The following is a 14324-nucleotide window of genomic DNA, read 5'->3' on the forward strand; positions in this document are numbered from 1 at the left end:
AGGCACGAATCTATCACCACCTTCGTTTGCTCAAACACTCCTATCCGTACAGCTATGAGGAACTCAACTAAGAAGAAGCAGAAGGGTGAATCTGCAGATTTCGGACAATTCCAACCATGAAATGTCTTGAGGGGATATGGTTTAGAAAACATGCAGTTCAAGGGGTGACTTCAATCATGGGCGTCTTCCCACTAAGGGTGACACACGTCCCGCTTTATAAAACTAAGGATTTGTAAAAAAAATTTTAAAAAATTGTTTATGAGTCACGTACGCCATCTTGAATTATGAATGCCAGAGAGGAGGGGGGGCTATCCCCCTCGCAATGACGTCAGCCCACCCAGGGAGTGGGAGGGGGAGGAGGTGGATGGGCTATCTCCTCCTTACCCATGACGTCAGCCATTTTCCATTTTTCCAGGCCCCCCTCAACGATTCACCGCAAGAGTGCAAGTCAATCATCTCTTCCCATTCAACCTCACCACACAAGCCCTCCTTCCCCCGGCCCACCCCCCCCCCCCCACTTTATTAAAAAAATAACCGAACTATTCCAAATCCCCTCTAAAAACCATCTTCCTGATCCCCTCTTACCACCTCTTTTCCATGCCCTATTCCTTCTCTTACCACTTTTCCACTTTTCCACTTTTCGACCTCATGCTGCCATCCATTTTCAGGCTGAATGGTTCTCCCCTAAACCCCCAACCACGATGTCAGGGCCGCTTCACCACTTGATCGCCACTTTTTCCTAACACTCCCTTTGAAGTGATCCACCTTCTGCACCACTTTTGCGCACTTTTTTCCTGCGGGCAAAGGAGTATTTTGTTCCACAGTAGAATGATTGACAGCAGTCCTTTGACGCACAGTACTAGCTGCACTACATTCTAATTGGCTGGTAAACGGTAGAAGTAGTAGTAGAAGGCTAGGTGGTGCAGTATTTTGATGAGCTTGTGCCGCTAAAGGATTTGCATTCATCATGCTGTACATTTGGGTATCCTGTTGCATAGCAATGGTATGTCTACTATTAGGAGGCATAGTACTGTGGAGGTACGCCCATAGGGCAAGCTCCCATCTGTGGACTAGCCATAGAAATAGAATCTGTCATTGCAGCCTGTGACGGGATTGTTTCAGTAGACGCTGGTGTTACTGTGGTTGTATCAGAGAATTTCTCCTTTTCATTCTCTCCCTAGCAAAGAAGGATGGCAACTAGTTAACACAGTGCAAAGCAGAGAAAATTACTGAGTGGACATAAAGGGCATTAACCCTTTTAATCAGATTGACCTGTCTGATCAACTGCTGTATTTCTGATCCAACTGAGAGGAATGGCTCTTACCATTTTCAATTCCTTTCCTTAATGAGTTAATCCCCCCTGTGAGTGAAAATCTACTGAAGCAGGGTAACAAACTGATTTTGTCAAAATGGAACGACTAATTTCAGGCCTACTGGACCTCCTTCAAAGTGGCATTTTTTACCAGAAATCTTCTACCATTTGACTTTCATCTCAATTTCCAGAACTTTCGGCACAATGAGAAACACCCGAAGGTAATGATGTTGTTGTCGTTGTTATACATGACTCAATCTTAATTTAGGGATTGAAGTGATAAGTAAGTAACAAATAACAGCTTACAGAAAATATATACCAAGGTATAAGCATAACTTTAAAGATAGCAGTTTGTTGAACGAAGAAACAAGCTTCATCAAAGAAAAACAAACCCAAGCACTACAGGTGCATTCTGATAAGCGTTCTCCCTCAGCTTGATAATTGAAACAAACCTTTATTTTAGTGTCATTTACAAAAGGTTTTCTGTTTTACCGGCTGTCGAAATTCCCATCAAAAAAGTTATTACACTTATTGAATTGCTATGTAGAGGATGATTACAGAGTTGTTTATTGCAGTTCTGTAGCGTATCGATTATTTCGCCACATGATGTCTACGTGATCCTCAGCTAGCTCTACTGAAATAATTAAGAAGGAATCCACCAGAAGCTCGAGTAACGAGTGGACAAAACTTATGTTCCAAGATTATTTACATCGTATTGCAAACTTCTGATCGACTGTTTTAAATATCTTCTCGAAAGAAATCATTTCTAACAACACCAAATGTCGAAAACAAATGCTGAATTTTATATGAAACACTTGAAAGTACTGGTGACAAAAAAAATGATGATGAAATTTGACCTGTGTTCGCACAATTTCTCTAAACTATGAAACTGATTTTCTGCAGGAACTGCCGTGGGAAATTGTTTTTTTGTGTTATTTTAGGCAACTATCAGAAAATGCAAAAAGATCGAGATGTAATACTTTCTGTAACTGTATACTTTCTGTTATAAGGTTTTTGCCCGCTAAAAACTGAAATTGCTCGATTTCCTATCGAATTTCATCTTAATTTCAATAGAATGGTTTTTTTTCTCCTTCAACTTTTTGTTAAATCTTTCCCTTGGCCTTTTCAACCTGATACTTCGGATATGAAATCAAAAACTCTGTACCGCTAAATGGCAACTATCACGATATTTCTAATGGAAGAAAGTGGCGCTTTAGTTTTATCCAAAAATTTCTTTTGAAACTTATATTTCAACCAGCATAAATTTGAACTGAACGACTAACGTTAGACTCAGTTTTGTACCAGTGAAAGTTTTCAGATAGAGCTAGAGTGAACCTTGAACAAAAATCGCGCTTACCACCACTGAGAAATGCTGAAATGTTTGTCAATCGTCATTTGGTCCGAAGATCGGACCTTGTCAGCTGAGAGAAGTTGGCACTCGTTTCGTCCAATTCCGCCACAATTCACAGAAAAGCAGCTCTTGCTTGGCAAGCATTTCGCACAACATTGGGAAAAAGACTGGGCGGTTGTATTCTCCAACTGCCCGACGTTGAGCTTTCTTTTGTCGTGTTTGCCAAAATTAGCGTAGCGTAGGCCGTTTGCAAAATCTCGAACTATTTGCTGCTCTGTTAGAGTTGCAAAGAAGAGAACCGTCAAGAGAATTGCTAGAAAGGCCAATAATGGCTTCAGAAGTGCCATTATGCGACCGAGAACTGTGACTGAGATCCAAGGTTAAGAACATACTTGCTGACGTCACTGTAACCATGGAGACGACAGGTACTCTTCCGGTACTCTTTTTCTATCCAAACAAAACGACATCGTATCAGTACAAATTTGGTCTTGTCATTAACTGGCACGATTAAATTACTTTTCTTATTATAGCGGAGCTACGGCGGCCCGAAGGGCTGCCAAGCGGAGCCCCATACCCATATAGGAAAGGAAAGGAAACCTATGAATTGATTTTCTCATGGTTATAAGCGCTAGCGGTCTTGCTCGTGGGCGCGTACGCACGACGACAACGACGACGACGGAGTCGGCAAGATGGCGACCATACTCCAGCTAATAGGTTGACAGAGACATGCACGCTCGGTTCGTCCCTCTTTGATATTGGACATCCCTGTTATGGTCAATTGACACCTATCAAATCAAGGTATCCGCTGACCAGTATCACACGACCATATCGCGGGCTCAAGTTTAGAGCTCATCAAGGTCACGTGTTTTTTTAAGTTGACCGGTGACCAAATGCTGGTTTTCGATTGGATCGAGGGCTCATGTCAGGTTGTTGGCCGGGTTGTTTTGAAGTCGCCCCAGGGGCCCGTTTCTCGAAAGCCCCGGAAACTTTTCGGGTCCGTAAAGCCATTTCTAGTTCATCTCTATCTAAAAACGGTGAAGTGTATACGCCTGAAACTTCTTGTATGAAGGGAACCCTTGTACATATTAAGAATATGTAACTAAAACAGCTGCTCTGTAATCGTAATGTTCGAGATTTTGCTATGGCTTTACAGGCCCCACAAGGTTTCGGCGCTTTCGAGAAACGGGCCCCAGGATTACAAAAGTTAACCGAAATGTAATTTTTCTTGAATACAAATGTTTTTCACTGCTTTTGTTTTTTGATTTTGAGGACCTTGAGATTATTCAAACTCAAAGCAGAAGGCCAAACAACAGGAACGGAGAACCTCACCGTAAAGTTACAAAACAATCAAAATTATCGCTTATCCCACATTAGTTTAATCAGGCTTTGAACAACCTCGCCCAGGAGCTCTGCCTTCAGGCATGGCTAAATCTATATATTATAACTGATTACTTCATTGTGATTGCCTGAGAGCAGGCCAATTTATCGTTAATTTTTAATTTGCACTTTACTAATACGCGTGCTTTCCTGATTTTCCTAGTCGCATAATAAAGGAGTGATCGTATGAAGGCTCGAGCAATTAAGGATTTATACTACTCGTGATATTTGAAAATTCTTTCGAATTGCACGAGCCTAAAGGCTCGTGCAATTTTGAGAGAATTCTCAAATATCATTTGTAGTGTAATATTTACGCCGGGAAGAAACGCTGTTTTAAATACAATACAACAAGGTTTATTAGGTTCGCCGAGAGGATTTTTATACCTAATTTACAAAGTATGTTTATTTAAATAAAAAAACACCAAAAATTTTGCCATCCAAAATTACAATTGGTCTGTTACGGTAGTTAAGAGTTGCTCAGAGTGAAATTCTCCCAAATAGTTAAGGATACCATATACCTTTAGAGCAACTTCAGAGGTGTCTCGCGTCCAAGCGATGTAGTGCGACCGGTTTAAGCTGTAGATACCTAAACCCTTATATCAAATTAAAGCTCATAGAACCACAAATTTTTATAGAAAATGAATTGTCGAATTTTTCAGGACCTCTAAATGTGAGTATCAGAGTCATGTTTTGGGTCCCTATTGAAAGCTACAAGTTAAAGAAAATTTGTTCGTTTCCCCTCAAATTTGAACAGTAGCTAGCTTGACATACAATCAATAAAAATCTGTCTGTAAATTTTTTATTTCCAAATAGTTTTTCTCCGCGAGTGATTTTTCTACGATCACTTCATATTTTTTAAATCCCATTTCGAACATGTTTTGTAACTTTTCACTGAAATTGAATATGGCAAATCGCAGACACATGGAATGACAGAGGAGGCGCGATGGTGTGAAGCGAGAATACAGTTCATATCTGAATCTGGTGGCCGCAGATGAATCGGATTCAAGCAGATCAACCTATCTCATATCTCAAAACAGTCTCTTTTTTGTCTCATTTTCACGCTCGTTCCAGATCTTTTTTGAACCACCGCGTTTTAACAACGAGCCTACACTCGCAACTACGAAGTCGCGCCAAAACACAGACTGTTTTTCAGTCCAATGCCTTATTCTCTAAAAGATGAGAAGAAAAATTGCGTTTTCATATCGTTGAGAAATGGGAGACAAATTTCAAACCTTATTTCTTTCATGAGCTGGTGATTAGGTAGGGATCGTTTTCTTATATTTAAATCAAGAGCAAGGTATCATTTACAAGAATTTAGAGAAGCGAGAAATGATGCAGGTGAAAAGCTGTCAGTTCACTTAAAATACTGAATTTGGTGGTAGACCCTTAAGCACAATCCACATATCTACCGTATTCAAAGAAAACAGTAATGTTTTCATAAAATGCAAATCAAAGATCACCAACAATTTGACCGCTGTGATATTATTACTACCCAAACTTATTCCCAGGAGCAGCAATCCTTTAGGTCAGCAACAAGAAATTGGAAAGATACGGTGTGTTTCTTCTCTTTCTCGAGGGCAAGTGCGAATTTTGTGTATGGGAACAGATCTATTTGTTGAATGTTTATAATAGTCCGTGCACTTAGCTACCACTAGCTAGTTTTAAACTTAAACTGACACTTTAGGTTAGGCCGTACATTCCATGGCTATATATCTGATGTTTTTCACCAGTTAATAATGATAGTGGAATCTTGAATTTGAGGAAAACAAAGCCGCTGCAATCTGTTCAGCGCGCAAAGTGTTTCCACAGACTGTTTTCTGACGATGAGCTCCACCCATTCCGTTCTTAACTACAAGTGAATTATATCAACGATGGAGCCATAAACAGATCACTTGAGTCAACAACTTTGAAAAACTTCAAACCTCTTTTATTTGTTTAATCCCATAAAGAAGAATATTATTTCCTCTGACAACCTCGTTCTTAGGGAATGTGGTTTATTTTGTGCTGTATTTACACGACCCCAGTTACATATTTGTTTCTTTTTTCGATACCATGACGAGTTTATTCAATTAACATCTGGTCTTCAAATTATCTAATCTTAGATACCCTTCATAAGCGGCTAAGAGCGACTGAACACCTTTTTTTTAGCAAGCAATCGTATTCGATTTGATGATTTCTTAGTGTTTTGTTCATATCAAAACTGTCACAAAAAGAACGTGATTATTGTTAGTGAGACATAAGTGGTGTTTGAAATTCTTTTGGTCAGTTTACTCGTAGAAAACTAGATACCGCCCCTCTGCTTCTTAGATAGAAATTTACATGCTACCCCTCCCCCTCCCCCCCCCCCTCCCCTCACTCCCTACACCATACATACAGTTCATCGGTAGCCATTTCTACAAGCACATGTTCTACTCTCTTTTATTTTTCAGCATGCACTGCAACCCGGTGACGTAAAATAAGTGTCACGTAATCTGCCACGCTAGCCATTACTTGTAGGGCTTAGAATCATAACGCGTTAACTAAATGCTGTAGTGTACCAGGTTATCTAGAGGTTTACCCTAACCCTAACTTCACCCTTCATGCTAACCCTAAAGTCTCTGATCATTTTTTAAGCTTAATTTCTCAATCTGAGCTTAATTTTAGCTGATTTAGTTGCAATTTCAACCACTTTAGATCTAACTTATGACGAAAGGCATTGTTACTAAGAGTGAAATCGACGTACGTCAAAATGACATCGACCGTTTACGAAAGAAAAATAGCCTTCGCAGCGCCACGTTGTTGCCTTTAGTCTTTGTATCGTTACGTTTGTCGCTAGGGTACTATGATTTGTAACACTTACTGTGGTGAGATACTTCTAAAAGTAACCATTGTATATTTTCATTTAGTGGTTTAAATAGGATACCCTAAGGCCTCGAGGCTAGCACCATTGCCTTGGTCGAGGACACACGTTACCCGCTTTTTCCACCTACTGATTTGAAAGAGGTTTTCGTGTCGTTCTAGGATGTCTTAGTTTACTTAAAAGAATAATTCAAAGTTCAACCTTTGTATGTATTCGAAAGTAGGATAAATGGCACGGTGGTTTGGCTGGCAAACGCGCCCTAATATCAGCGTTGTGTTCGTCCAGTTGTGTGATGGAGGCAAAATATACATGGTAATATACATGGCAAAATATACATTTTTACTCCTCACGTTAGTAAAACTTATCGATGTATATATATTCATTACGCTTGGGGAAATTTTTGTTTCGCTTCGGCAATGGTCAGGGCAGGAGAAAAAATAAAATACTGTAGTGTGGGTCACTTGGTCTGTCACATTCCTTTGGTTTCGTCTATTGAAACTCTGGACGAGAGAGTACTTATCAACCAGTGCCGTGAGAGTTTGAAAAGTAATTATTAATTCTTTAGTTGAACTGGGGGAAAGAGCACTTAACCTGTCACGAACAGTTTCTCCCAAGGTAGCTAATATCATCCACAGCCTCCACGAAGGGATTAAAGCAACTGTCTGACTCGCGGTAGGAGGAGAAACAAATGATAACTTCGAAGTCTCATCTGATCTGCGCAAAGGATACATCCTAGCTTCATCACTATTTCTCCTGTTTTCGCCTTTGTTGTGCGCCATGCTACCAAGAGCCTACCACCTGATGATGGCATCGGCATCAGACACCGAGCAAATAGCGACCTCTTCAACCCCAGGCGCCTACGCACTGGCCAAAACTACAACAATCAGCAAGCTCCTGTACGCAATGATGCTGGCTTTGGGAGAAACAAAACAGCCGCGAGTCCGTCCAGATTCTCATAAACCGTCTCAACAGCGCTTCTAAGCAGTGGGGCTTGACCATCAGTAAAGAAAAGACGGAAGTGCTCCACCAGCAATCCGGTGTTCCCACAGCCACCCTGCCGCCTTTTTTCAAGACCCTGAGTGTTGGTCCGGCCGAAGTCGAACTTACGACCTCCCGCATGGCAGCCCGATGCTCAACCAACTGAGCCACTGTGTAAATAGTTCACCCTGAAATCAAAATGGATAGGGCTCGTTTCTGAGGAAACGAAACAAAAAACGAGAGCGCGAAATACATAATTAATTAGTACTGTATGCATAATGAATGAAGTATGGGCACCGGTACGCGAATTTTTCCAGAAGACACGCCGAGACGATGAAACACCTGCCCACTTGCGTACACATTTGTGTCTCCATTTGGCCAGGCCTTGACAACTCAGAGAAAATTACTTACCAGTAATTCCTACTATAGGTATCTTTGCTACTTTGCTACCAACTATTCACTTCTTTAACAGCCAATATTGAGTTCCTCTAAGTCGAATTTCGTGTCCGTTCACGGTTTAGCAAATTCTACGCCACGTTGTTTTCCGCTAAATCAAATTTGATGTTCCTTCAAGGGCACTGTAACGGGGCTTATGCGATTTCTGGTCAAAATCCAATCATTTTCACCTTTAATCACTTGGTTTCATTCAAATCGTTTCTGATGAACTTTTTTCACGAATTCAATCGAATCTAGATCAAAAATATTCGCCCAGAAAAGTTATTATCAATTTTATGTGAGTTTTACTACACGAAAACTTGAAAACGTTGGCCCAGCGTTTTGAAGTTTGCACACAACGCTATCCTGGTCATCAGTTGTCGAAAAAAGGTATAAAAAGACGTCTGTGCTTTGAAATAGGTATTTAAAGAAATTTTCGTAAGTATTTTGCGGCTGCCTTCAACCGCTGAATGTGCCATTTTGTTTTTCAGTGTGTTACTAAAAACAGAGTGACAGTGTATTTTTTCAGCCGTTTAGCGTATTCTTCGCCACGTTGTTTTCCTCTAAATCGAATTCAGTGCTCCTTTAGCTGCTTAGCGAATTGCTCGCCATGTTGTCAAATAGGCTCCAATTCCTTCCCCACATTTGCGACGTCAAAAGCTCTTTACACACCGAACAAGCACAATTTGCCGCTTTCGTAGCCTTCGCCTCCACGCGGAAACTACTTTAATTCATTTGCCCCGTCTTGCCCGGTCTAATTCCGAGTTACGCATGCGCATTACACCACTATTGCAAATTTGACGACAACCATATATAGTCATTGTCATCTGTAGAAACTAAACTTGGGATCCTACAACCGAAGTAATTACTATGCACTCTTACACACTGATAGTTTTTTTTTACGGATTGAATAAATAAATAAATAACTCTAGCTGGTACTACATGCAAAGAAGGCCTGACCAATATACCTACAAAGTTTCTATTGGTCAGCTAGACATTAAGGCGTTCCTGCCACGCTTCGCGCCATGACGTAATAACGATTAAATTTCGGTGAAATCAGAGTAACCCTAAGAAATTGGTCATTCCTTAACTTTTTGAATCTGCAACACATCTGTTCAAACATGAAGCCTGCTCTTATTTTGTTTCTCCTCGTTGGAATTGTGTACGCAGTTGAAGAAAAGGGTAAAGGTAGGTTGCACAAAATTTTGTCTACAGTGACACTTAGGTTATCACTAAAAACGAAAACGTTTTATAGAACAAGTCTCAGTCTGAATCGATCAATAAGATTAAAAAAAAATAAATAAAACTTAGCGATTACAATATATGTTTCCATGTCGGTAGGAAAGTTTAGCTCTTCTTTCAGGTAATTCAGTGAAAGATTAGGCTTTTACAATTTAGACAATAACGAGAAAACTATAATTTTCTTGTGAAGGTGAATTAATCGACATGACACGAGCGTGGGACAAAGAAAAATTCTGAGTCCCCCACAGGAATCGAACCCATGACCTCCCGAACACCGGGCGGGCGCTCTATCCACTGAGCTACGAGAACTCATGGAGAGCAAGGTCATTTAACTGAGTTCTTATATGATAGGTGTCCTGCATACTGCTAGGATCAACGCTATCGAATTCATCGTGAGTAGTGATAAGTTAATAAAGATGGTGAATTTTAAGCTCGGTAATGAAATGTGAAGGTGAATTAATCAACATGACACGAGCGTGGGACAATGAAAAATTCTGAGTCCCCGACAGGAATCAAACCCATGACCTCCCGAACACCGGCCGGGCGCTCTATCCACTGAGCTACGAGAACTCACGGAGAGCAAGGTCATTTAACTGAGTTCTTTTATGTTCAGGTGACTCGAGCAAGGGGAAAAATGTCTCCGCGGACCAGCAGGCTCCAAGTCATAAAGCCGGTAATATAACCTTTGTTGCCCTACAATTGACTGTTGTTTACTATTCTATAACATGCTGTAACAGTTCATGAGATACATATGCATCGTTGTTCCACAAAATTGAGTTGTATAAACTATCCAGATGCGTAATCAAGAGTGAAGAGCCGGGAACGACTGGGATTCACAAAACAGATGGTCAAGGGAGGTTACAGAACAAAAAAATATGGATGTTGAAATTGTGATGGAAGGAAGTAACCAGGGTCATTTATGATTCAGGTGTGGAAATTGAAACACCTACTGACCGTACAAATGATTACCCGTTGATGACTATCATAAGCGGCGTCTAACAAGAAAGCGGGTTATTTTAGAGTAAATCTTTAAGGTTTTCTTTTCTAATGGCTTAACTTTAATTTGGACTGAAAACTGTCATCTAATAAGCGGTGCACTGCCTGGTTATATTTTGTTTATCTGACTATACTCGGTTTGAAATTCGCCTTAATTATTTGATTTCCGTAACTTACGATCAGTTTGTTTCCATTTTCTCTGTCGAGTTTCTTATCTTTCTTAATTGTTTTGTTTTTTGTTTCCTTTTTTTTTTTTTTCAGAATGCGAAACTCAACGCCAAAGGGACCATTACTGTTTAAATGGTGGAACTTGTTTCCGTCTTCCTGACCTGGGCACTGGTCCCCTTTGCCAATGCACAAGGAAATACGTCGGTACTCGTTGTGAATATGTTGCACTCCCCGACATGTAACAAGGTCGTAATCGTCAATTGAAAAAAAGATGTTAATAAAGTGTACTCTAAGTGATAAAGAGAAAACTGTGTAACGACGTATCAGCTTGAAATCTCTATCAAATCGTAAAATGCGCGCAAGCGTCATAAATGGGCTATTACTCGGGCTTCCGTAGGAAAGCCCGAGTCATAAAATGCTAGCGTTTTGGTCGCCAAAGGGGGGGTCATGGTCTAGGCGTTGCATGCGTAGACCATGGAAACTGGGAACGAGAAACGCGACATTGCTCGCTCTTCGTGACAGAATGCGGTGTTTTGCGAAGAAAGTTTTGGCAAGAATCGCGCCTTATACGTTCATCTCACATACAAAGATGTCGATCGTTTTCAGAAAGGGTCGGTCCACGAATAATATTGTTTGAAAGCCAGCCAGGTAAGCAAAGTTCACGCTCGAAACGTTCTCGTGAGATAACAACTGAGCCGATTGCGGTCTGAGTTCAATCTACGAAAACAATGGCAAAAAATAGGCAGTCAATGACGGTATGTGGCAACTGCTGTTATTATTTAGAACATTGCAGCAGCAAAAGAAATCATATTCCAATAAAACGAGCTAAATACGAAAACGTTTTTGGACTCGTAGCTCATTAAAAACATGCGACTTGTTTCTTGCACCGCGCAAAATATGTCGATCTCCAAAGTTGTAAAGATAGGACTTTCGGTAACTTGGCTTTCTAGTGGGGTGCAGGAAAAAAATAACTTGTGAATTTGGAGGCATATTGTGCGGGGAATCGTGCGGGATTATTGACGAACCAATGTTCTTGCCAAGTCCTAAGGAAAATCTGCATTGACGATAGTTTAGCCAGTTATTTCACTAGTAGTTCAAATATATTTAGCAGTCTTAGCAATCGCCAATTCTTTTAGAAAACTGTGTCTGACTGCAAAAGAAAATCATGCTGCGTGACATGAACTAGACGAGCATGAATTCAAACCAAAATAAATAGCAAAACAGAATGCTGCATCTTCCCTCATAAATGAGAGTCCTTTTTAAAAATACGCCTGTCTTGATTCAATAAAAATATGTAGCTTGAATATTTCTTCATAAACTGCCTTAAGGGTCGCAAATTCTTGGAAGTTATCCGCAAAATACACAACTTGAAAGTTTATGCAAATTATGTACAATGCAATTTGAGCCTAGTCACAGGACTGTTGTTTTCGCGAAGGAGTTTATCGTGATTCGTTTTGGCTCTCTCGAAAGGGATTATTCGCTCTCCAAAGGAGATATGACTCTTGAAAAGGGTTTAAGATCTCAACACGGCAAAGATGTTATGCTATACAATTTACTCGGATCGCCACGATCAGTAAACAAACTCCGCACAATTTCTACTAGCATGTACAAAATAATCGCCATAAGTTGTAAGAAGACCTCCAAAATTCTTTCCAAACAACTTCTCCATCAATGCGTAGACAGCTGTGCTTCATTCTTGAACCAAAATGGTTTAAACTCACAACTTGCGATAGGATGAGGAGGATACTCAACGAACCAACTTGAATGGTAAATATCTAAGCGGAACTCTTGTGATATAATATCCTGATACTTTAATTTGCTTTCACTGTGTCCAATACGCGTTTTCGTAAAGTACGATTTGATACTGTGGTACGAAGCCCGAGTAAACGCTCTAAGAGCGTCTAGTTGAGATGAAAGCCGTTAATCGCTTGTTCTTGTCTCTGACGGACTTGTGACTGCTGACCTTAGCTGAAATCGTTCATTGTAAAGAGGCTCTAGTCGTGGCTCGGATTAACGGCTGTTGCGCACCTTACTGGTGTGTAAAGTCAATAGGTCCCTCTTGCCATCATGTCTTCGTGAATCTAATTACGTGCACCTCTGGACATAAGTGCGACAGTTACCTGTTTACTATACACCAAGAAATGCCCACGAGAATTCATGATTTCGGGAGCAAGTATTTCAGCAGGGGGAGCACTATGTGGCATCCCAAAAAACGGCTTTTATAAATCAGAGACACTGCATCCAGGGGTGCAAATTGTGGGACACACGGTTCAACATTTCTTGATCAACAAATGTGGCAGCTCTTGTACAACAGATGTTGAACAGTGTGTCATGCGATGGTCAAGGTTGAATGCTGAAATAGGCCGTTCAACATTATGAACGTTGTTATACGCAGTTGAATGAAAATAGAGCGAAGCTCTGTTCCGTTCAACAAGTTACTGGAACATAGTTCAACATTTTTTTAAGCAATAAATGTTGCTCAATGTTGAACCTTGTGTCACCAGCTTAGGTCCCATTTTACCTTAGTTTCAGTAGCCACACACTCTCCGTGAGTGTTTTCATATTTTGTTTTGGTCATGTCTCTCTCTTACCATTAGCTACTATTGATTGGGAACTTGTTTGTCCACGGTTATCAGTACATGGGAACCGGCGCGCATTTGAAAAAACGACTGAAGCGTGGAGGTTCAGGCATCAATCGATTGGACAAGATCGTCAAGCAACATGACATCGACTACCGTCAGGCCAAGAATTTGCAAGACAAGTGGAAAGCGGATCAGAAAATGATCAAGGCCATCGACAGGTTACCCGGGAGTAAAACCATGACCGAAAGCCTAGGATTGTTAAGAAGATTATGCAAGCCAAAAAAAGACTCAAGTTGTAAACTTTTGCAGAACGCATTTGAAAAATACGTACATAAAGAGTCGTCCCCGTCATGCATCTTCATTCTTCACAATATCAGAGCGGAAAGCAGCGCTCAGTAACGTAAGCTTTCCAAGCATGTCGATGTTAAGCAACAAAGATGTCAACGGTTATCCACTGCAAGGCTACGATCCCGTCCCCAAACGTCCTAAAGCTAAACCTAAAGAAACCTTGAGTGATCTGGTCAAGTTGTTGCAAGAAGCCAACGAAAGAGAGGAAGCCGCTAATCAATGGGCGGAACTTTGGCATCGAGCTTACCTGGAGGTCAAGCAAGAGTATTTAGCTTTTAAGTACGAGGATCTGTGATCATCTTGCAAAAGACACAAAGACGAGACCAAAGCGGGTGACACAATCTGCCTGTGTAAAGAGTGTTCCAATGTGGACGAAACCCGAAAGAGTTTGGAATTGAAACTAGAAAAAGAAAGTCAAGAACTCAGTTACTGGCGTACGAGAGTGTTACGAAACCTTATTGAGTGAACATTTCGAACATGACAGAAAAAAGTGACGATGGTCCCCACAAGAAAGTTTGAACCTTTTCTTTATTACAGAGACGTTTATAATGATACCCTTTATTGGATAAAGAAAGCAATAAAATTAAAGTAAAACATAAGTAGTTTCCGTCTCTTCCATACTAACGAATACGATTGTTTGGTGATGGTTCAATGCTCATGGGTTTCCTGATCAGAACCCTAATGATAGTCCATGAT

The 14324-nt window shown here is 40.6% G+C and overlaps 2 protein-coding genes across 2 annotated transcripts in view; both read left to right on the forward strand.

Annotated features, from left to right (window-relative positions):
* The window catches only part of LOC145481093 (activating signal cointegrator 1 complex subunit 3-like), a 249180-nt gene that overhangs the window by 195762 nt on the left and 39094 nt on the right, over positions 1 to 14324 (forward strand). The window lies entirely within an intron of this gene.
* On the forward strand, positions 9140 to 11601 carry LOC145481092 (pro-neuregulin-4, membrane-bound isoform-like). Its single transcript, XM_081459480.1, has 3 exons — positions 9140 to 9480; positions 10148 to 10207; positions 10792 to 11601. The coding sequence occupies exons 1-3, from the start codon at positions 9414 to 9416 to the stop codon at positions 10938 to 10940; spliced, it is 276 nt and encodes a 91-aa protein (XP_081315606.1). The 5' UTR covers positions 9140 to 9413; the 3' UTR covers positions 10941 to 11601.

This window comes from Orbicella franksi, chromosome 3 (assembly GCF_964199315.1).
Source record: "Orbicella franksi chromosome 3, jaOrbFran1.1, whole genome shotgun sequence".
NCBI classification, from domain to species: domain Eukaryota; kingdom Metazoa; phylum Cnidaria; class Anthozoa; order Scleractinia; family Merulinidae; genus Orbicella; species Orbicella franksi.

Bases quoted from the DNA above. Each gene is read 5' to 3' on its own strand.
- LOC145481092 (XM_081459480.1), top strand. From the start codon at position 9,414: ATGAAGCCTGCTCTTATTTTGTTTCTCCTCGTTGGAATTGTGTACGCA. The intron at 9,481-10,147 runs GTAGGTTGCACA...TTTTATGTTCAG, and splicing joins AGTTGAAGAAAAGGGTAAAG to GTGACTCGAGCAAGGGGAAA. The intron at 10,208-10,791 runs GTAATATAACCT...TTTTTTTTTCAG, and splicing joins GGCTCCAAGTCATAAAGCCG to AATGCGAAACTCAACGCCAA.